This window comes from Pelophylax lessonae (assembly GCF_965119305.1).
Source record: "Pelophylax lessonae genome assembly, chromosome: 4".
NCBI lineage: Eukaryota > Metazoa > Chordata > Amphibia > Anura > Ranidae > Pelophylax > Pelophylax lessonae.
Genome location: NC_138771.1, coordinates 11,714,857 through 11,737,521, shown reverse-complemented (window position 1 = coordinate 11,737,521; position 22,665 = coordinate 11,714,857). Strand labels below are relative to the sequence as shown.

The 22,665-nt window shown below is 46.6% G+C and overlaps 1 protein-coding gene across 2 annotated transcripts in view; it reads right to left on the bottom strand.

The window, feature by feature from the left end:
• Positions 1-22,665, bottom strand: part of WDR76 (WD repeat domain 76) — a 64,023-nt gene that overhangs the window by 4,028 nt on the left and 37,330 nt on the right. For both annotated transcript variants that reach the window (XM_082253004.1, XM_082253005.1), the window contains exons 10-14: positions 18,513-18,666; positions 12,800-12,958; positions 8,904-9,121; positions 5,456-5,608; positions 2,422-2,475 (exon numbers count right to left, since the gene is read on the bottom strand). In XM_082253004.1, coding sequence (XP_082109130.1) covers positions 2,422-2,475; positions 5,456-5,608; positions 8,904-9,121; positions 12,800-12,958; positions 18,513-18,666 — 738 coding nt within the window. The remainder of the gene's footprint in view (positions 1-2,421; positions 2,476-5,455; positions 5,609-8,903; positions 9,122-12,799; positions 12,959-18,512; positions 18,667-22,665) is intronic.

The following is a 22,665-nucleotide window of genomic DNA, read 5'->3' as shown; positions in this document are numbered from 1 at the left end:
ACGGTTTGCTTTTCCACTAAAGTAGTAAGTGGGTGGGATAACAACGATTCTCTCTCCAGAAATAAAGAGATTATTCTTCCACTCTACAAAACTCTGGTCCGGCCACATCTGGAGTATGCTGTCCAGTTCTGGGCACCGGTCCTCAGGAAGGATGTGCTGGAACCGGAGAGAGTCCAGAGAAGGGCAACAAAAATGATTAGGGGAATGGAGGACATCAGCTATGAGGAAAGACTACAAGCACTGAACCTATTCTCTCTGGAGAAGAGACGATTGAGGGGGGATATGATATCAATGTACAAATACTGTACTGGTGACCCTAGCATAAGGAACAAACTATTCAGAGTAAGGGAATACAATAAGACGCGTGGCCACTCACTAAAACTTGAGGAAAGGCGGTTTAACCTTAAAGTGCGTAAGGGGTTCTTCACTGTAAGAGTGGTAAGGATGTGGAATTCTCTTCCGCAAGCAGTCGTATCAGCGGGGAGCATTGATAGTTTCAAAAAACTATTGGATGGACACCTTAAAGACCACAACATACAGGGGTATACAATGTACAACATACAGGGATATACAATGTACAACATACAGGGGTATACAATGTACAACATACAGGGGTATACAATGTACAACATACAGGGGTATACAATGTACAACATACAGGGGTATACAATGTACAACATACAGGGGTATACAATGTACAACATACAGGGGTATACAATGTACAACATACAGGGGTATGCAATGTACAACATACAGGGGTATACAATGTACAACATACAGGGGTATACAATGTACAACATACAGGGGTATACAATGTACAACATACAGGGGTATACAATGTACAACATACAGGGGTATACAATGTACGGTTAAAAGCAAACACACACACACATCATAGGTTGAACTGGATGGACTTGTGTCTTTTTTTCAGCCTCACTAACTATGTAACTATGTAACTATGTAGTAGTGACAAACAGTCAAGGCTGCATGCAAAGGATTGTGGGATATGGTACCGGTACGGCCCTCCTGGAACCACAACCGAGGTGGTACTGTTTAAGCGAGCAGTACCGTTCGGTTCCATGTAGTGGAAAAGTGCCGCCGTACCGTACCGTACCGTACCAACACCGTACCATGCAGTGGAAAAGCGCAAAAGCGAGCCGAACCGTTTGGTTCCATGCAGTTGAAAAGCGCCATTATTTGGCTACAGCATCACACGACCGCACAATTGTCCATTAAAGTAACGCAGGGGATAAAACCTTTCCGGTCCAGAAGTGATTAAGCAGCCTATAGCTCTTGCACATTTTACACATATCAGCCAGTGACAGTCTACACCAGGGGTACTCAAATGTAAACTTGAAAGGTCCACTTACAAATTTTCCATTCAGTCTGAGGTCCGGAAAAGTGACCGTCAAATTCCAAATACAGAACGCCAACAAAAAAAAAAGGCATTCCCCAAAACTTGCCCCCATCCAATGGAGAGCGACCATTGTGCATGCCCCCATTAATGCAGAGTGACCATGTGCGTGCCCCCATTAATGCAGAGCGACCAGTGTGCGTGCCCCCATTAATGCAGAGCGACCAGTGTGCGTGCCCCCATTAATGCAGAGCGACCAGTGTGCGTGCCCCCATTAATGCAGAGCGACCATTGTGCGTGCCCCCATTAATGCAGAGCGTGTCCCCATTAATGCAGAGCGACCATGTGCGTGCCCCCATTAATGCAGAGCGACCATTGTGCGTGCCCCCATTAATGCAGAGCGACCATTGTGCGTGCCCCCATTAATGCAGAGCGACCATTGTGCGTGCCCCCATTAATGCAGAGCGTGTCCCCATTAATGCAGAGCGTCTTACCCGATGGAGAGGATGTCCTACAAAGTCCCGCCTCCTGGACACTGGCTCCTATGATAGATGTCACCAGTGTTCTGTCTATCATAGGTAAGAGCCGGCCCAGGAGGTGGGACTTTGTAGGACATCCTCTCCGCCGCAGAAGAACTCGACTTTTTGTAATTATGCAGCGCTGTAAGTGTAAGACACAGCCACTCCGATCCTCCCGATCCTCTCAATTCTGCCCCCCGCTGAGACAGAAGGAAGCAGACCGCTTTGGCGGTCCAGATTTAAGTCCGTGTGGGTCCGGAGGCGGCCCGGAGTCCGCCTATTGAGGACCCCGGGTCTACACCAAGCGTCTTCAAACTATGACCCTCCAGTTGTTCAGGAACTACAATTCCCATCATGCCTAGTCATGTCTGTGAATGTCAGAGTTTTACAATGCCTCATGGGATGTGTAATTCCACAACAGCTGGAGGGCCGTAGTTTGAGGATCCCTGGTCTACACCCAGACTTTTGAATCACTGCATCTCCTATAAGGTACATTTACAAGGCTGAAAATAATTTCATCTGACTAGTGGATATGCTGGAAGATATTACCTGATTGAAGTGAGAAGTGGCACGGTGGAGCTCGGGCTGCTGCTATCAAACACCCTGCAAAAGAAAATCAATGTTAATGCAAATTAATAATAAAGAGAAGAAAAAAGGTAAAGCAAAAAACACTAATCAGTAGTCATGCATTTTTCTGTACTTCCTGACATTTGCAATAACTGCAGAAAATTGATTTTGCAGTGAATATCAAACTGAAAAATGTCATCTTCCAAACACATGTGATCCTTCCGGATGGGCTGTCAGTCCTGAGCATACAATGAGGTAACGACCATTCATTCCCAGTCACACTGAGACGTTCTTCTCTATTACATTAGGGCTGTCCAGCGGCGTTTCAGCGACTCATCACTTCCTGAAGCCCCATCTGTTCACAGAAGCTTTTCACACTTTCTAATCTCTCCTACAAAATTCCTTCCTATACGCTCAATTCACAAACTTGCATCACGCTCTTTATTTAGCCTGCTCTGTACATACTGGTATTTTACTCCCTACCAGTGTACACTGTGCTCATTGGCTGTTCTAATAAAATCAGCGTAAAGTCATTTTACAAAATTACCCCACAGGTCATCACTTCTTAACGCCTAAATCCATGACATCAAATTGTTCCGTTTGGGCCAAGCTGTCTCACAACTATTTCCTTTACTAACAGATGTACTCGCTGTGAGCGCTGTATAAACTAGATGTAAAATCATCTATATACAGTATACAGCGCTGTTTTGGCAGCGGTACGGGGACTTCCCATCCTGTTCCTGGAACAAAACCGTTGCCCAACCATTCATAGGAAGCATTGCATTTTTCTGAATGAATACACAGATTCCTCTGATTGGCTGTTGTTGTGGAGAGCGTTAGCTACCTCAGCCATCAGACGAAGCCTTGTATTCATTCAAAAAAATATAAGGATTCCTATGAATGGCTGAGCAGTGCTCTGCCCAAATCGATTTTGTTTCAAGAACGTTGATAGGAAGTCCCCATACTGCTGCTGGAACACAGTGCTGTATACTGTAAGTAGATCAACCTACATTGAATGGCGGACCTAGGTTCAGACACGGATCGAGTGATGCTCCAGTCTGCAGCTAGATAGGTTGCTGCTTTACACCACAATGCCTGCATTCAGCGTGCAGTTCCCCCATTTACATGCATTTTCAATAGGCAGTTAACTACCTAAATCATCATCAATCACCTCCCTCCTAACCTGCACCAGTGTTGGTCCCCCTCCCCCATAAGTTTTAATTTTCAGCATGTGTGGGTGTGATCTTTAGGGCTGGCATCAGTCACCGCACTGTTTGTCACGAGCATTATATGAAAGAACACATACCCGATATCCCTTCAGACATGCATTCTCCTCCCTGCTCTCTACTGAGTGCAGAATATAGCTGTTCAATCAGTTGCTTGATTACGCTCTACAAAAATGGTGCAATCAAGCAACTGATCAGCAAAATACACAGCCTAAAGTGGATCTTCACCTATTTCAGGGACTTGGCTTCTTTGCATGCCCTGACCACCTTGCGCTGCACAATGATCAGGTGTTTTTTTTTTTTTTTAAATCTCTGCCGCCCCCCCCCCCCCCCCCCCCCGCAATCATTTACCTAGGTGAATGTCATCAGTGCTCACGGCGCTTCCTGAGATAGGCAACATATTCCAGGAGGCACCGGGGAGTGCCGCATGTCACCCCATTTAAACGGGTTTTAAAATCAGAAGGTTTTTTTTTTGCATTAGGATAAAAAGCCTTCTGTATGCAGTAGCCTCCCTCATACTTACCTGAACCCCCTCTCTATCTAGCGATGTCCACCAGTGCCTCAGCCATCTGGGATTTAGACAAAACAGCGACTTCATTGGCTCCCATTGCTGTCAAAACAGTAATGCAATGTGCTCCCACTGCTGTCAAACTCAGTTAGCCAATCAGGAGAGAGAGGGGAAGGGGCCGAATGGCAGCTCCGTGTCTGAATGGATACATGGAGCTGCAGCTTGCCTCGGGTGCCCCCATTGCAAGCTAGCTGCTTGCTGTGGGGGCACTGAACAGGAGGGAGGGACCAGGAGAGCTCCAGCCAGGGACCCGAGGAGGAGGATCTGGGCTGCCCTGTGCAAAACCCAACTGCACAGAGGAGGGAAGTATAATAGGTTTGTTATTTTAATAAAAAAAAAAGGAGACTTTACAATCACTTTAATAACGGAGGAGTAGGGCAAGACTATTGGCGTGTCATGAGCAGGTTGCGGCAGAACCTGGAGGAGCCAGCTTAGCCTACCAATGACATCACTGATGAACACGGTGGTCTGGGACCCGGCAGCTGCTGAGAAGGGATCTTTGTAGGACAACACTGGATCTCGTGTGTGCGTGTGTGTGTGTGTGGGGGGGGGTCGGGGGGTAACTATTTTTGCTGATGCCATTTCAGCAAAAGAAAAGGAGAGGAGCGAATAAATAAGAATAATAGGAGGGAGGGTGAAACTCCTCTAAGTCTGCAGTATCCAGTGGCCAGCAAGGATGTACATCTAAAAAACGGAAGTCTGGGGATGTTTTATTTCATATAATGCTCCAGGCAGGGTGCTGCAATATTTAAAAGAGCCTGAAAAGCCCGCTCATAAAACTCCATTCTGCTGCAGAGCAAAACGTCAGCAGACTGACCCTGTGAGGAGGTCACTGGGTCCTAAAATAAATATTTCTTGAAAACAAAATGATTTAGAGCCCGTTCAGACTAGCGCGACACAGCTTTGGGGGGCGACCTGTGAAGTCGCGTGCACCGCGACTTCGGCGCGACTTGCAGAGACTTCACATAATGGAAGTCAATGCAAGTCGCTCCGAGGTCGCCCCAAAGTAGTACAGGACCCTTTTTCTAAGTCGGAGCGACTTGTGTCGCTCCTATTAGAACGGGTCCTGTGCTAATCAATGGACTGCGACCCACCGCGACTTGTCAGGCTGACAAGTCGCGTGAATGTGAATGGGCTCTTAGTTGAAACATTTTAGTTGCAGGTTGATTATAGATATATACCACACTTCAGCTTTAATTTTACAAAAATGAACATTTGTTACCGTAGGCGATCGTCAGCACAGGTGGTGAGGATACGATTGCCTGTGACTGGGGAGAAGTAGGCAGACGACACACTTTTCGAGTGTCCAGGTACGGAAACCACAGGGCGAAGCTTCTTATTGGAGATCTGTCTGACGTCATAAATACAGACGTCTCTGCAAAGAGAAAAAAATAAATAAAAATTAAAAAAAACACACAAATTAAAGATGGTTGCGGTTTCCTCGTCTCTCATAAGGTTCTGTCACTTTGTGGCTGAAGTGTGATAAAGATTATTTAAGGTGACTTTCCACAGATGTGTAGCTGAGCCCTTTATCCGTCTCTAATGACAGCAGTATGGGATTGCTGGACAGGGCACATCTCCAAATACTTCAGCACATGAATGTGTTCCCTCTGCTGACTCTGCACTGCAAGCTTCTCTTACACAGGAGGTATTGATAGCTCCGGCGCTATTCCTATACCATGCAGGCTGCTTGGGTTACTGCCAGACCATTTCCATGTATTTTAGACATGTATCCGAAACTTTATACAACCAGTTCTAAATTGCACTGTGCACGTTCCTAAAGCTGAACACTGACTTTCTTTTTTTACTAGAACTGAATGGAATGATCACTCACAGCATAGATCATACCTCTGTACCATGTTGTCTGCAGATCCCCTGATATTCTGGGTTTAGTTGTGGCTGTGTGTCATGTGACATTCTGTATAGCCTGCTGGTAGACTCCATCCCTTCCACAGCCTCCATCCCTCCCACAGCCTCCATCCCTCCCACAGCCTCCATCCCTCCCACAGCCTCCATCCCTCCCACAGCCTCCATCCCTCCCACAGCCACTTCCTGCAGAAGATCGAGTCTGTACTCTGCTTTAACGTTCATGGCGATACCTTCACGCCTCCTGTGAAGTCTTTCAGACTCTGCAGACGTCACTTTCTTCACAGCTCTGATGGTGGGTGGGACTAAACACATCCTAATTAGCATTCAATCCCACCCAGTCACATCACAGCTCTGCTGGTGGGTGGGACTAAACACATCCTAATTAGTATTCAATCCCACCCAGTCACATCACAGCTCTGATGGTGGGTGGGACTAAACGCATCCTAATTAGCATTCAACCCCACCCAGTCCCATCACAGCTCCGATGGTGGGTGGGGCTAAACACATCCTAATTAGCATTCAATCCCACCCAGTCCCATCACAGCTCCGATGGTGGGTGGGGCTAAACACATCCTAATTAGCATTCAATCCCACCCAGTCACATCACAGCTCTGATGGTGGGTGGGACTAAACACATCCTAATTAGCATTCAATCCCACCCAGTCACATCACAGCTCTGATGGTGGGTGGGGCTAAACACATCCTAATTAGCATTCAATCCCACCCAGTCACATCACAGCTCTGCTGGTGGGTGGGACTAAACACATCCTAATTAGCATTCAATCCCACCCAGTCACATCACAGCTCTGATGGTGGGTGGGACTAAACACATCCTAATTAGTATTCAATCCCACCCAGTCACATCACAGCTCTGATGGTGGGTGGGACTAAACACATCCTAATTAGTATTCAATTCCACCCAGTCACATCACAGCTCTGATGGTGGGTGGGACTAAACGCATCCTAATTAGCATTCAACCCCACCCAGTCCCATCACAGCGCCGATGGTGGATGGGGCTAAACACATCCTAATTAGCATTCAATCCCACCCAGTCCCATCACAGCTCCGATGGTGGGTGGGGCTAAACACATCCTAATTAGCATTCAATCCCACCCAGTCACATCACAGCTCTGATGGTGGGTGGGGCTAAACACATCCTAATTAGCATTCAATCCCACCCAGTCACATCACAGCTCTGATGGTGGGTGGGACTAAACACATCCTAATTAGCATTCAACCCCACCCAGTCACATCACAGCTCTGCTGGTGGGTGGGAACTAAACAATTCCTAATTAGCATTCAATCCCACCCAGTCCCATCACAGCTCTGATGGTGGGTGGGACTAAACACATCCTAATTAGCATTCAACCCCACCCAATCACATCACAGCTCTGCTGGTGGGTGGGAACTAAACAATTCCTAATTAGCATTCAATCCCACCCAGTCCCATCACAGCTCCGATGGTGGGTGGGGCTAAACACATCCTAATTAGCATTCAATCCCACCCAGTCACATCACAGCTCTGATGGTGGGTGGGACTAAACACATCCTAATTAGCATTCAACCCCACCCAGGCACATCACAGCTCTGATGGTGGGTGGGACTAACCACATCCTAATTAGCATTCAATCCCACCCAGTCACATCACAGCTCTGATGGTGGGTGGGACCAAACACATCCTAATTAGCATTCAACCCCACCCAGTCACATCACAGCTCTGATGGTGGGTGGGACTAAAAACATCCTAATTAGTATTCAATCCCACCCAGTCAAATCACAGCTCTGATGGTGGGTGGGACTAAACACATCTAAATTGGCATTCAATGCCGCCGAGTCCCAAGAACCCTTGTATATATCCGGCCTGTCACCCGGCACCATGGTGGATTTACCGCTTCCAGACTGCCCCACGTACATATACTGCGACAGGGCGGACATTCAGCGTGAAATCATATACCTGTAAGTCATTTAGATTTCTGGGTCTGGGGCACACGCCGATCTGCGGGTCAGGCGGAGCTGATGTTCACCAGCACCCGGCGATCGTTCCCGAGAAAGGCAGAACGACGGTCTGTCTATGTCAGGCTCCGTTCACATGTAGGTGTTTTGGGGCGTTTTTGGGGAGTTTTTCTGCTCTAGGATCAGCTCTCAAAACGCCCAACAAGACAAATCCTATTCATTTCAATGGCCCCTGTTCACATCTGAGCCTTTTGACGCTGTAAGCAAAACGCCCAACGCTCAAATAAGTACATGAGCTTCTTTTTGGGCAGATTACAGGCGTTTTCCATTGATCTCTATTCAATCTAAAAACGCCTGCACAAAAATCGCGGTAAAAATCGCAGTAAAAAACGCGCGAAAACGCTACGCTCAGGTGTGAATGTAGCCTAAACAAGGCAGATCGCTGGTGACCAGACCTGAACCTAGTAGCTCTCCCCCACCTTGGTTCTGTTTGCCCCATGTTAGCATTGTGTCCACCATAGCATTTGCACTGGCAGAGAAGAGCAGGAATGGCCATAGGAGGGATTACTTTAAAGCCGCATGCCAGCTTAAACATGTATTGCAATATGTGTGAACTAAAAATCCCTGTTTTTCACTGCAAAGTGTGCCAGAAAGGGTATATAGCAGCGTGCAGAGGGTTCATTCAGAATTTCTCACGATGTGGCTAAACGCTCATGCACATGTAGTCGAATCAAGCTTTACCATTACTTCAGCATTGTGAATTTACTGAGGATTTAAACATAGTAGACAATTGCAGCATGCAATAAAGCCAGGAGATAAAAGAAAAAATGTGTGGTCCAATGCTTACCCAGCTCCTGCTACAACGCACAGCTCTCTCTGCAATGGATGAACACTAACAGTACGGGGGCTCGATAGGTCTACAGGCGCTCGTACTTCATAGGTTGTTCCAGGGGTTCTGCGATCCATCAGAGATAGCGTTGAATCCCAATGACTGACTATCAGCACAGAACCATCAGCTGAATAGAAACCGAAGGAAGAGAAGCTTTCTTCCTCATCACGATAGATCTGTAGAGATATAGGACAAGCATTACATCCCTCCCGTATCAGAAAACGGCTAAGTCTGTGATCAAGGAACGTTTAGCTTATTATTTAAAAGCTCTATAATGAAACCCTAATTCCGGCCTTTACATTGAATAACATGTAAAAAGGGTTTAATACCACAGTCAGGTGTTTGTTGCTGCCGGCGCCTAGCAGCAAGCACAAGGTCTCATTTGTTAAAAAATAAAAACTGCCAGGGGTTTTACCGCCATCCCCCATAGCTTCCTTTAACCACTTAAGCCCCGGAAGATTTTACCCCCATTCCGACCAGGGGGTATTTTGCGATTCGGCACTGCGTGAATTTAACGCACAATTGCGCGGTCGTGCGACGCTGTACCTAAACGAATTTGACGTCCTTTTTTTCCCACAAACAGAGCTTTCTTTTGGTGGTATTTGATCACCTGTGCGATTTTTTGATCACGCGCTATAAACAAAAAAAGAGCGTCAATTTTGCAAAAATAGCAATATTTTTCACATTTTTTTATATGAAATTCCCCCAAAAAAAAATGTAAAAATCAAAAATTTTTAAAAATTTTCGGCCAATTTATTTTATGCTACCTATGTTTGGTAAAAAAAAATCGCAAAAAGCGTATTTTGATTGGTTTGCGCAAAAGTTATCGCGTTTACTAACAAAGGGAAAGATTTTTGTCATTTTTGTTGTTTTTTTTTTTAACGCGTAATGGCGGCGATCTGCGATTTTTTTTGCGGTACTGCGACATTGCGGCGGACAGATCGGACCCTTGACTGACATTTTTGACACTTTTGGGGTTACCAGTGACATTTCTACAGTAATCAGTGCTATATATATGCACTGTTACTGTAAAAATACACTGGTAGTGAAGGGGTTAACTTTATTTGGAAGGGAGGGGCTGTGTGTGTCCCTAGGGGCGTGGTTTCTACTGTGATTGGCTGTGGCTCTAGCTGTAAAGACACTGATCAACGGATCTACATACCAGATCCGTTTTATCAGTGTCTTTGCAGCGAAGAGAATGACAGGCAGTTTGTTTACACAAGCTGCCTGACATTCTCCCTCTCCCCCGCCGATCGCCGAGTGACCGGCGGACATCGGGTCCGCTGGTCACACGCGCGGGGGGGTCCGTGACCACGCTGGAGCGGGAGCGCGCCCCGGGGGGCGCGCGCTCGCTCCCTAGACCCTCACAAGCAAGCAACGTAGCCCTACGTTAGTTTGCCTGTGAGGGGCTGACCGCCGACGTAGATAGTCGTGCGGCGGTCGGCAAGTGGTTAAATCGGGGTCTCCAAACTATGGCCCTCCAGTTGTTCAGGAAATAAAATTGCCATCATGCCTAGTCATGTCAGAGTTTTACAATGTCTCATAGGACGTACAGTACCCCAACAGCTGGAGGGCTGTAGTTTGGAGATCCCCGCTCTAAATCATCGGGTCAGGGAGGGGAGACCTCTGCAATGGCGAGGGACAGAGACTGCAATAAAAACCTGATCAATGTATGCTCTACTTCCGAAGCAACCAACAGAACCGAATACTCCCCCCCCCCCCCTCTCCCTTGGAACCCTTACCCGGACTATGCTATTTAACCTTTGTATACTTGTCACCTGTATCTGTAACTGACTGGTTTAACGCTGCATTATCCTTTTGCTCACGTTCACGTTTCTTTCTATGTACCTTTTGGAAAATCCTTAATAAAATACTATTTAAAAAAAAAAAAAAAAAACCTGATCCATGGCCCAAACGTTTGACAGCAGCTGGGCTTTAAAAAAAAAAAAAAAAAAAAAAAAAAAAAAAAAACACCCCCAAAAAAAGGTGCACACCATTTAGACCAGCACAACCACAATGCAGCATGCAGGATCTATTTTCCAAACTGCAACGGTACATAATGTGAACAGACTATGGTGTATTTCCTCTAGATGTCAATGCATTTTTGCCTGCACCTCAAGATGCAACAAAATATGTATTTAAAGCTAAACAGACCACAGACTGAAAACCATATTTCATGCATTTATAATATTTAAAGCAAACTCCCCCATCAATCCATGTCTCCATGCTTTATTTTGCTAAGAAATCACTTTGAAATCCCCTTCACCCACCCACCCACCCTCCGCATCTTGCATTTCCAGCCATGGCCATTATATATATTATATATTAGTATAGGCAGATGACTCATGTAGCATTTACTTCCTGTAATTCGTCCGCCCTTAGCTCAGACATGCCCAACCCTGGACTGGCTCTGTGACGTCCGCCGACCGATACAGCCCGCTTTCAGATAAAAAACAAACTGCACTCCTCTGTGATCCACAGCAGAAATACAGCCAAACAAGCTCTCCCCATACTTCTCCTTTAATGCATTAGATAGATATATTTTTGTTTTATGCACATTAAAAGCGTTTTTTTTGTTTTATGGGTAACAAAGGATTCTGTCCCTCTAAAGCATGTTATACAGCACAGTGCTTGTGCTGTGTAATTTGGCCCATTTGTTGAACCTAAAAACCTGGTTGATACTGCCAGATTCTATCCTGACCCCTGTAAACTGACCACGGTATATCATGGCTGCTGAGCCCTGACACCGTGGTCAGTTTATGTGCCTTAGTCATCCACAGCCCTCCTCTGTCCACCTCCCCTCCCTACCTGTCAGCTAGTGACAGTGCCCACCCCTCCACTCCTGCTGATGAAACAACATCTACATTTTTTTTTTACTATCCTCTCTGTCTATACCTGCTTTCAGAGCGCCGCTCACGTCACCGGCCGCCTCCATCCTCCCAGCTGATGTCAGCGGGAGATTCTCGGCCCCTCCCGGTGAAGCTGTCAGACAAGGAGGAAAGCGAGGCGGCTGGTCACATGAGCACCAAGCAGCTCTCTGAAATCAGGTAGAGACGGCATTTTTTTTTTTTTTTATAAATCACACACACAGGGACACATAGCATTAGGAGACAGGAGGATAGTATAAAAGAGGTCAGTTAAAGCGGAGTTCCACCCTAAAATTATACTTACCTCCATCTTCTCGCTCCGGGTCACCTGAAAAACAAATGGATAATCGCAATTTTTTTTTTTTTTTTTTACCTCGTTTAGAAGAAAATATACTTACTTTCCTCTTCCTCCCCTCGGCGGCCATGGCGATTCGTCACTTCCTGGCTTTGCAATGATTCCTGGGAGCTGAACGTCATCGCTCCCAGGAATCAATGCGCCTCCACCGGCCTCCCAACGTCAGTTCCGGTGCGGGCGCCGTCATACCTTGCTAAACAGCTCCTGGGCATGCCCAGAAGCTGTGCAGGGATGACGCTGCAGCCCCAGAAGTGACGGCGGGGCCGGTGCAGTGCATCGTGGGACCGAAGAAGATGGAAGAGGACACAGAAGAGGATCACGCTGGCTTCAAGCTGCCCACACCTGAGATGGCAGCGCTGGACAATACTTTTTCAAGGTAAGTATTTCTTCTTGCAGGTAAGTGCGACCCGGGACAGATCAGAGGCTATCCATTGTGGAATGCACTAGCCCTGACTGTCCAAAAAAAAATGTCCCAGGGTGGAACTCCGCTTTAAGTATTGTATATTTTCTACTATGCTGTATTGATTCAGCACCACACTATTTGATTATGTGCATTAGGGGGGGGGGGACCCTTAACATTGTAGCATTGTTAATAAAGATTTCAAAAAGGGGGAAAAAAACTAAACACTGACCTCATCAAAGACAGAGCGTGTGACATCTCCACAGCGCACGGTGCCGTCATAGCTGAGTGACAGCAAATGAGCCGGATTGCATGGACAGAAAGACAGGCGGCCGACACTACGTGAATGGAGTTCAAACATAAAAATTTCCCTTTCATCCGAATGGTCATCCTACAAAACAAAGATTAAAGACAAACATTGGTGCTGATCAACCGATCTGTAAATTTCTCACCACACCGGTGCAAAGTCAGGGCTACCATCCCCCAAAAAATCTGGCTGGCAAACCGGATCTAAAATTTGTCTGGCCATAAAATGCCTAGTACAGCCCACTGGAGTTTGTGCCCATTCTGTACATCTGGCAACGCAGAGTTCTGCAATGGCTCATTAAATTTCGGGGAGATGAAGCATAAATCACATCCTCTTCTATGAGAAGAAATCTTTCTTGGCATAAAGTGCACAGCACTGTACTTTTGGCCACATCACTGAGCTAACCTTAGTGGGTCATGGGCAGACGGAATACACTACTTCTAAATGTTAATGTATATTACACCAGCCATAACATTATGACCCATTTGACAGGTAACGTAAAGAACATTGATTATCGTGTTACAATGGTCTTTGAAAGTGGGTGGGATTTATTGGGCAGCAAGTGGACATGAAAGTGGGTGGGATTTATTGGGCAGCAAGTGGACATGAAAGTGGGTGGGATTTATTGGGCAGCAAGTGGACATGAAAGTGGGTGGGATTTATTGGGCAGCAAGTGGACATATTGTCCTTGAAGTTGAGGTGTTGAAAGCAGAAAGATGGGCACATGTAAGAATTCAAGTAACTTTGACAAGGGCCAAATCATAATGGCTGGACGACTGGGTCAGAGAAACTCCAAAACTGCAGCTCTTGTTGGATGTTCCCGGTCTTCAGTGCTTGGGTTTGGTCTGAGCCCAGAAGGTGACCGTCATTGCCGGCCCAATCAGCTGGCCACATGGTCATATTAGTTTGATGTCATGAGCATTCCCGCCCTTTTTTTGTACGTGCAGCTGCAGGGTGGGGAGCGCTGGGCGGGCCAGCACTGAAAGCTACCTTACAGGTTTGGCAAAGATTGGGTTTTAAACCAAACCCAAGCTCATCCCTAATCAATAGGTAGTCACTTGTAGTGTTTTTAACCAGTTGCTGCAAAATCAGGTACCTGTAATTAATTTTGCTTTAAGTGGTTGTACAGGGGTGATGCCTGCAGCCGCAGGCATCACCCCGGTACTGTTTTTTGGAGCCGACGGTCAATTTTCTCAGAATAATCGATGCGGCTAAGCAGCTGCTTGCCTATTACAAGCAGCGGGAGGGGATGTCTCCCCCCCCCCCCACTGCTCCTCCCTGGTCTCCCATCCCACCAGGAGACCCGAGCCACTAGCCAGGACGTTTTCCGGCTGGCCGGAGACCCCGCACAAAGCCAGAATCGGCTTTGATCGGGTCTCTGATGTAGTAACCTGGAAGCGATATCACGACGTTGCTTCAGGTGTACTTGGCAGCCAACGGCTCCAGTTTTAAAAAACCCAACGGCTCCAGTTTTAAAAAACCCAACGGCTCCAGTTTTAAAAAACCCAACGGCTCCAGTTTTAAAAAACCCAACGGCTCCAGTTTTAAAAAACCCAACGGCTCCAGTTTTAAAAAACCCAACGGCTCCAGTTTTAAAAAACCCAACGGCTCCAGTTTTAAAAAACCCAACGGCTCCAGTTTTAAAAAACCCAACGGCTTCAGTTTTAAAAAACCCAACGGCTTCAGTTTTAAAAAACCCAACGGCTTCAGTTTTAAAAAACCCAACGGCTTCAGTTTTAAAAAACCCAAAGTAATCAAAAACGCTGATCTTGGCATTTTGAATACTTTGAAGTGCAGAGGAGGGGTTTGGGGTCTTGACCCCCCAGATCCCTCCATAAAGAGTACCTGTCACTGCCTATTACTGTCACAAGGGATGTTTACATTTCTTATGACAGCAATAAAAGTGATCAGAATTTTTTTTTTTACATGGACAGCAAAAATGAAAAAAAAAAAAAAAAAAGAATAATTTTAAAGCGCACCATCCCTCCGTGCTCACGCGTCAAAGAAACCGCATACTGAAGTTGTGCCCATAAATGTAAACAGTGTTCAAACCACACGTGAGGTATCACAGCGATCTTTAGAGCAAGAGCAATAATTCTAGCACTAGACCTCCTCTGTAACTTTAACCACCTGCCGACTGCCGCACGACTATTTACGTCGGCAGTCAGCCCTTCACAGGCAAAGCGACGTAGGGCTACGTCGCTAGCCTGTAAGGGTTTTGGGAGCGAGCACGCGTCGCCGGATGCGCGCTCCCGCTCAGTCACGGACCCCCCCCCGCGGACCCGATATCCGCCGGGCACTCGCGATCGTCCGTGACAGCGGGAGAAAGGCAGGCGGCTAGTGTAAACAAAGCCGCCTGTCAGTCTCCCCTGTGTAAGAATGGTGATCAAACGGTTCTGCTATGTAGGACCGTTGATCTCTGTTCTTACACATCAAGCCACAGCCAATCACAGTTATAAACACGCCCCTAGGACACACTTAACCCCTCCTTCTCCAATACAGTTAACTCCTTCCCTGCCAGTGTCATTTTTACAGTAACAGTGCATATGTATAGCACTGATTACTGTAGTAATGTCACTGGTAACCCCAAAAGTGTCAAAAATGTCAGTCAAGGGACCGATCTGTCCGCCCCAATGTCGCAGTCCCGCAAAAAAAAAAAAAAAAAAAAAAAAAAAAAAAAATCGCAGATCGCCGCCATTACGCGTAAAAAAAAAACAAAAAACGACAAAAATATTTCCCTTTGTTAGTAAACGCAATAACTTTTGCGCAAACCAATCAAAATACGCTTTTTGCGATTTTTTTTTACCAAACATAGGTAAAAAAAAAAAAAATTGGCCTAAAATGTTAAAAAAAAATGTTGATTTTTACATATTTTTTTTTTGGGAATTTCATATAAAAAAAATGTGAAAAATATTGTTATTTTTGCAAAATTGACGCTCTTTTTTTTGTTTATAGTGCATGATCAAAAAAAAAAAAAAAAAAAATACGCACAGGTGATCAAGTACAGCCAAAAGAAAGCTCTGTTTGTGGGAAAAAAAGGACGCCAAATTTGTTTAGGCACAGCGTCGCACGACCGCGCAATTGTCCGTTAAAGTCACGCAGTGCCGAATTGCAAAATAGGGCCTGGTAAGGAAGGGGGTAAAATCTTTCGGGGCTTAAGTGGTTAAAGAGGTAAACGTTTACACTTTTTAAAGTGTCGCTTATGTAGATTTGTAAGTACAGTAGTTTGTCACCATTCTATGAGTGCGTGCAATTTTAAAGCGTGATGTTCGGTATCTGTTTACCAATATAACATCATCTTTCACGTTCTACAAAATTGGGCTAACTTTACGATTTAGATTTTTTTTTTTTAATAATAGAAGTGTATTTTTCCAGAAAAAAAAAATTGCATTTGAAAGACCGCTGTGCAAATACAGTGTGATATAAAATATTGCAACGACTGACATTTTATTCTCTAGGGTTTCTGCCAATTATATATTTAATTTTAGGGGGGGGGGGGGGTTTTCTTAGTAATTTTCTAGCCAAAAAATACAGATTCTAGCTTGTAAGCAACAAATGTCAGAAAAAGGGCTGGTCTTTGATTGGTAAAAAACCTTGGCAAGTGTGTATATTGAAGGAGATATACTGCATATGCCCCCCCCCCCCCCATTTTGCCTTAACCACTTTACCACTGGAGGATTTTCCTGCTTTACGTCCAGGCCACTTTTTGCAACTTGGCACTGCGCGACTTTAACTGACAATTTCGCGGTCATGCAACGCTGTACCCAAACTAAATTTACGTCCTTTTTTCCCCACAAACAGAGCTTTCTTTTGGTGGTATTTGATCACCTCTGCACTTTTCATTTTTTGCGATATTAATAAAAAAAAAAAAGAGAAAATTTTGCGAAAAAATTGACATTTTCTACTTTGACAGTTAAAAAATATATTAAATTTTTGTCATATATTTAGGCCAAAATGTATTTAGCTACATGTCTAAAATTCTCAATGAGCTTATTTTTAACCACTTTAAGACGGGAAGATTTTACCCCATTCCTGACCAGGCCATATTTTGCGATTCGGCACTGCGTTACTTTAATGGACAATTGCGCGGTCGTGCGACACTGTACCCAAATTAAATTGATGTCCTTTTTTCCCCCACAAATAGAGCTTTCTTTTGGTGGCATTTGTTCACCTCTGCAATTTTTAATTTTTGGAAAAAAAAAAAAAAAAAAAACAATATTTTTTACATTCTGATATATAAAACATTCCCAAAAAAAAAAATATATAAATCAAAATTTCACATTTTAGGCCAATTTGTTTTCTGCTGCATATTTTTGGGGAAAAAAAAAAAAATCACAATAATCGTATTTTGATTGGTTTGCGCAAAAGTTATTGCGTTTACTAACTACGGGAAAGATTTATGTCATTTTTATTGTTTATTTATTTATTTTTTTTACTAGTAATGGCGGCGAGCTGCGATTTTTTTTGCGGGACTGCGACATTGCGGCGGACAGATCGGACCCCTGACAGTGACACTTTTGGGGGGACCAGTGACATTACTACAGTAATCAGTGCTATAAATATGCACTGTTACTGTAAAAATGACACTGGCAGAGAAGGGGTTAACTTTATTGGTGATCAAGTGGTTAAATGTGTGCCTCATGCTTACTGACGTGTGTGGGGGGGGGGGAGGGGATTGTGTGACACAGGCACAGATCGCACGTTGAGCTATGCTGAATCCTGTGATCTGTCCCTGCCTGTCACTTAGGAGATCCGCCCACTTTGTTTACACAAGTGGGCGGATTTCCTCACTTGATCCCCGACGATCGGGAAAGAGCAGCGGTGATCACCGCCTCTCCTCTCCTGGCCCGACTCCCGCTGTGTATGAATACAGCTGGAGCGAGTCTCCGGCGGCGTGCGCGCGCCGCTGAGAGAGGGGAATGTCTGGTGACGTAGGTCTACGTCACCAGACGAGAACGAGCCACTGTGCCACAGTAGCAGCACAGTGAGCAGTGGGGAAGTGGTTAAAATACACTTTAATTACTTGCCAACCGCCAACAGTACATTTATTGTGGACGGCACGGGCAGGCTAAATCACGTACATTTATTTCTTCCAGCCTGTTGCGGGTTAAGAGTGAGCAGCACGCTGCTCCCACGCCTTGGTGGACATAGCAAATTGATTGCTGCTGCTGGGAGGGGGGGGGGGGCGGGGGCGCAGCAAATCATGTAAAACGCTATGCAATCACATGATCACAATATAAAAAAAAACGTATGAGTAACTTTCATTCAGAACGGCCGTGATTACTAGTGATGCTGTAATTTTCCCACAGCTATCACATGGTACCCGGGCCGATCACAGCACCCTGTACCATGTGGTGAGCTGTAGTCAATCACAGATCACTAGTAACCTCGGCTGTTATGAATGAAACCCATTCATGACAGGGCAAAACATTGCCGTTTCCATAATCATCACTGTACAGCAGCCCATTCAAATAAATAGGCTGCTGTGCCTAAGCAGCCGTGGGAAGAACGCATAGATGTGAACCAGGGCTTAGTAATGATCAAAACTTTTCTCCAAATAGTTTAAATTATCCTGGGCTCCGTTAAAACATCACAAAAAGGTTCCCAGATAACTGACAGATAAGGGTCTATCACTTACCACATTCCAGAGTCCAACATTCCCGTACTTATCTCCGGATGCCACAAGTGTCCGCCTTTCAGAGGGATGGATGGCTACAGACAATATTCGACCAGGAACAACTTTGGCAACATCCTCAGCTCTCAGTTTCATTTTTTTCAGACTTTTTTCATAGCTGACAAGTGATATTAAACAAAAAATGGTCACACAGTGTTTGAAAGGAACTTGGAATAGATGTGAACCTTTGTGAAGGACATTTAGGGGAGAGATTTACTAAAACTGGAAACTGATGTTCATTGATGGACACAGCTCCTGATTCTTCTTAACCATTGAGACGTCCCAAAGCAGTGTTAAACATAAGGGGTGGGAAAACATTAGAAAAAAAAAAGGCTAACCATAGCCAACCAGGTAACATGGAGCTCAACCATAAAACTGGAGCTCACCTGAAAAATAATACACCCCCAAAAGAGGAACAGGTCCTCTAAACAGCAGCCAGCAAAACCTTGTGGCCAAAAGAAGCATCCCGTTGCAAACACATCCATTGAGTGTCCAATCAGTGTGCGATTAAGCCTCCGGCAGGCCGCTTAGGAGCCGAGGAGAATGGCCCACGTGTACAACGGGGCTCCTTGCCCTTGGTAGCCTGCGGAAGAAGAGTACTCTTCCCCCCTGTGAGACCCTTAACTACTTAAGCCCCGGAAGATTTTACCCCCTTCCTGACCAGGGGGTTTTTTGCAATTTTTTACTGCGTGACTTTAACCGACAATTGCACGGTCGTGCGACGCTATACCTAAACGAATTTGACGTCCTTTTTTTCCCACAAACAGAGCTTTCTTTTGGTGGTATTTGATCACCTGAGCGATTTTTTGATCATGCGCTATAAACAAAAAAAGAGCGTAAATTTTGCAAAAATAACAATATTTTTCACATTTTTTTTATATGAAATTCCCCAAAAAAAAAAATGTAAAGATCAAAATTTTTTAACATTTTCGGCCAATTTTTTTTAGGCTACATAGGTTTGGTAAAAAAAAAAAAAAAAAATTAGCAAAAAGCGTATTTTGATTGGTTTGCGCAAGAGTTATCGCGTTTACTAACAAAGGGAAAGATTTTTGTCATTTTTGGCGTTTTTTTTTAACGAGTAATGGCGGCGATCTGCAAATTTTTTTGCAGGACTGCGACATTGCGGCGGACAGATCAGACCCTTGACTGACATTTTTGACACTTTTGGGGTTACCAGTGACATTACTGCAGTAATCAGTGCTATACATATGCACTGTTACTGTACAAATGACATTGGCAGGGAAGGGGTTAACTGTATTGGAATGGGAGGGGTTAAGTGTGTCCTAGGGGCGTGTTTCTAACTGTGATGGGACATGGCTACTGGTGTAAAAACAGATCAACGGTCCTACAAAGTAGAACCGTCTGATCTCCATTTTTACACAGGGGAGAATGACAGGCGGCGTGTTTACATCAGCCGCCTGCCTTTCTCCCTTCCCGGCGAACGATCGCGAGTGACCGGCGGACATCGGGTCCGCCGGTCACACGCACTGACTTGTTAGGGAACGAGCCGTGGCGGGCGCGCGCGCGCCCGCCCACTATTGGCTCACAAGCCAGTGACAGGTTAGTGACGTACCGGTACGTCACTTTGCCTGGCCGGGGCTGACCGCCGCAGTATATGTACTTGCGGCGGTCAACAAGTGGTTAACAATGTCATCCAAGGAAGCTCCAAACAGGCGATCCCCCTACAAGAGGGAGATCAGATAAGAACTTCTTAGAAGTCTAGTCTGCAGATCAGCATTTCAGCCAGACAATACGCCGAAAGGACCACTACTGATACAGACAGCCTAGAAAATCAAAGGAGCCGCATCCAAAAGGGCATCAAAGAAACTGTAGCCCCCCTGGACCAACAGGTTGGCTAGCTCTACAGAGACAGGGGGAAGCTGTTCTCCCTTCAGTTCCCGGCGTAAAAGCGTAGCCCACTTGGTCAGAGTTTGCGACACAAGGGCAATAGTAATTACTGGCCTAATTGCCGAACCAGCCACAGCGCACATATGGCGGGCCAGAGCATCCACCCTCCTATTAGCTGGACCTCTAAAGGTCGGCGACTCCTCAACCAGGATGAAGGTAACCCAATTTGACCTGGAAACCGGGGAGTCCACTACAGGTGGGACTGTTTACCTTTAATGCAGTAAATCCTCATAAGGATACTGCAAGCAAAAAATGCGTAGCAATGTGTTTTGGCACAATGTTGTCAAGGTAAGCGGAAAGAGGAACACCCTCGCCGCTTTGGAGGGCCTGTGGGTGCCAAAAGGAACCAGTGCCTATGACGCGGCATCAGCCACAACCTCCATTTTTAAAGTTTCACGCGCTGACACATCGCATCCACCGATTTAAACGCGCCTAGAGGAACAGAGGAATCATCCTCACTATCTGAGCACTCAGGGTGCGTGAACACAGAGGCAGTAGGGTCGCTATATACCGAGTTCACCCTGAAAACATAACAAGCATGGGAGGCTGCCGACTGCGATCCTGCAAGGGGACGCCGGCCAAGGGTCCACAAATGGAACACCTATTGCACCTGCAAAAAAACAAGGGGAGTTGCCCTCAGAAGAGGACCTAATCGGACAAAAGCCCTCTTAAAAAGGGGGCCGCCCGCCACCATGACGCAGACGTGCGGGCAGGGTACCCTCTCCAAAACAAGGCAGGTGCCCCACGCAATAATGGCGGCAAGACTTATTAAAAATGAAGTGCCCCCCACAGCGCCACTCAGTCCAAGGGAGGTGCCAAGCTGACCATATGGCCCAGCAATTCGCAAGCCACGGCCTAAATTTTTGTGGGGGCTCAGCCACAATTACACAGATCCTCAGCCCGGCAGAAGCCCAAAGGAAGAGTGGGAGCTTCAGCTACATGCACTGGGGTCGCCCCCAACGGCAGCGACCGCCTGGCCTAGTAAGTCGCAGACCGCGGCCTAGTAGGCCGCAAACCATGGCCTAAATTTTTTAGCCTGCCCAACCGCCAGGAAGCAAGTCCTAGTGGAGCTGACCACCCAGGGGCAGGGAAGGCAGGTGCCCAAATGGGAGGCAGTGGCTTCAGCCATGCTCACAGGGCTGCCTCACGTACTTTTTGAGTAGTAGGCCGCAAAGCCACGGCCTAAATTTTCAGCCGTGTGAGGCCTGCGGATGCTTAACTATCAGTTTCCCAGCCCAACAACTGCCGCAGGGAACCCAGAGGACATCCTTGCCCTAGTCACCAACCCCCAGGATGGCAGGGAACTCTGATCAACCCCCCCGATACGCACCAGGAAAACCCGGTCAGCAGCAACTCCAACCAGCCCCCCATAAGAGCATGGTGCAACAGCCAGCTCATAACCTCACCCAGGGAGGAGGCCGAAAGACCCAAAGTGTCCAAACATTTAGAGGGGCTGAGGGAAAGGGAGGGTAACCCAGGGGTCCGACCATCCCAGGGAGGGGCCTACGTCAACCCAAAAACCCTCCAGGGGTAGTGGGGGGGGGGGGCAGCAGCTACTTACCACACCAGGAACAGGGTGGGGGCACCACCTCGGACAGGACACCGCTCCATCGTAATGTGGGTGCTGTCAACCAGGAGGAAACGCTGCGACTCAGGCTAAAGCCAGTTCTTATGCGTCCTCGCGCAAGACGTAGGCCGCAAACCATGGCCTAAATTTTTTAGCCTGCCCAACCGCCAGGAAGCAAGTCCTAGTGGAGCTGACCACCCAGGGGCAGGGAAGGCAGGTGCCCAAATGGGAGGCAGTGGCTTCAGCCATGCTCACAGGGCTGCCTCACGTACTTTTTGAGTAGTAGGCCGCAAAGCCACGGCCTAAATTTTCAGCCGTGTGAGGCCTGCGGATGCTTAACTATCGGTTTCCCAGCCCAACAACTGCCGCAGGGAACCCAGAGGACATCCTTGCCCTAGTCACCAACCCCCAGGATGGCAGGGAACTCTGATCAACCCCCCCGATACGCACCAGGAAAACCCGGTCAGCAGCAACTCCAACCAGCCCCCCATAAGAGCATGGTGCAACAGCCAGCTCATAACCTCACCCAGGGAGGAGGCCGAAAGACCCAAAGTGTCCAAACATTTAGAGGGGCTGAGGGAAAGGGAGGGTAACCCAGGGGTCCGACCATCCCAGGGTGGGGCCTACGTCAACCCAAAAACC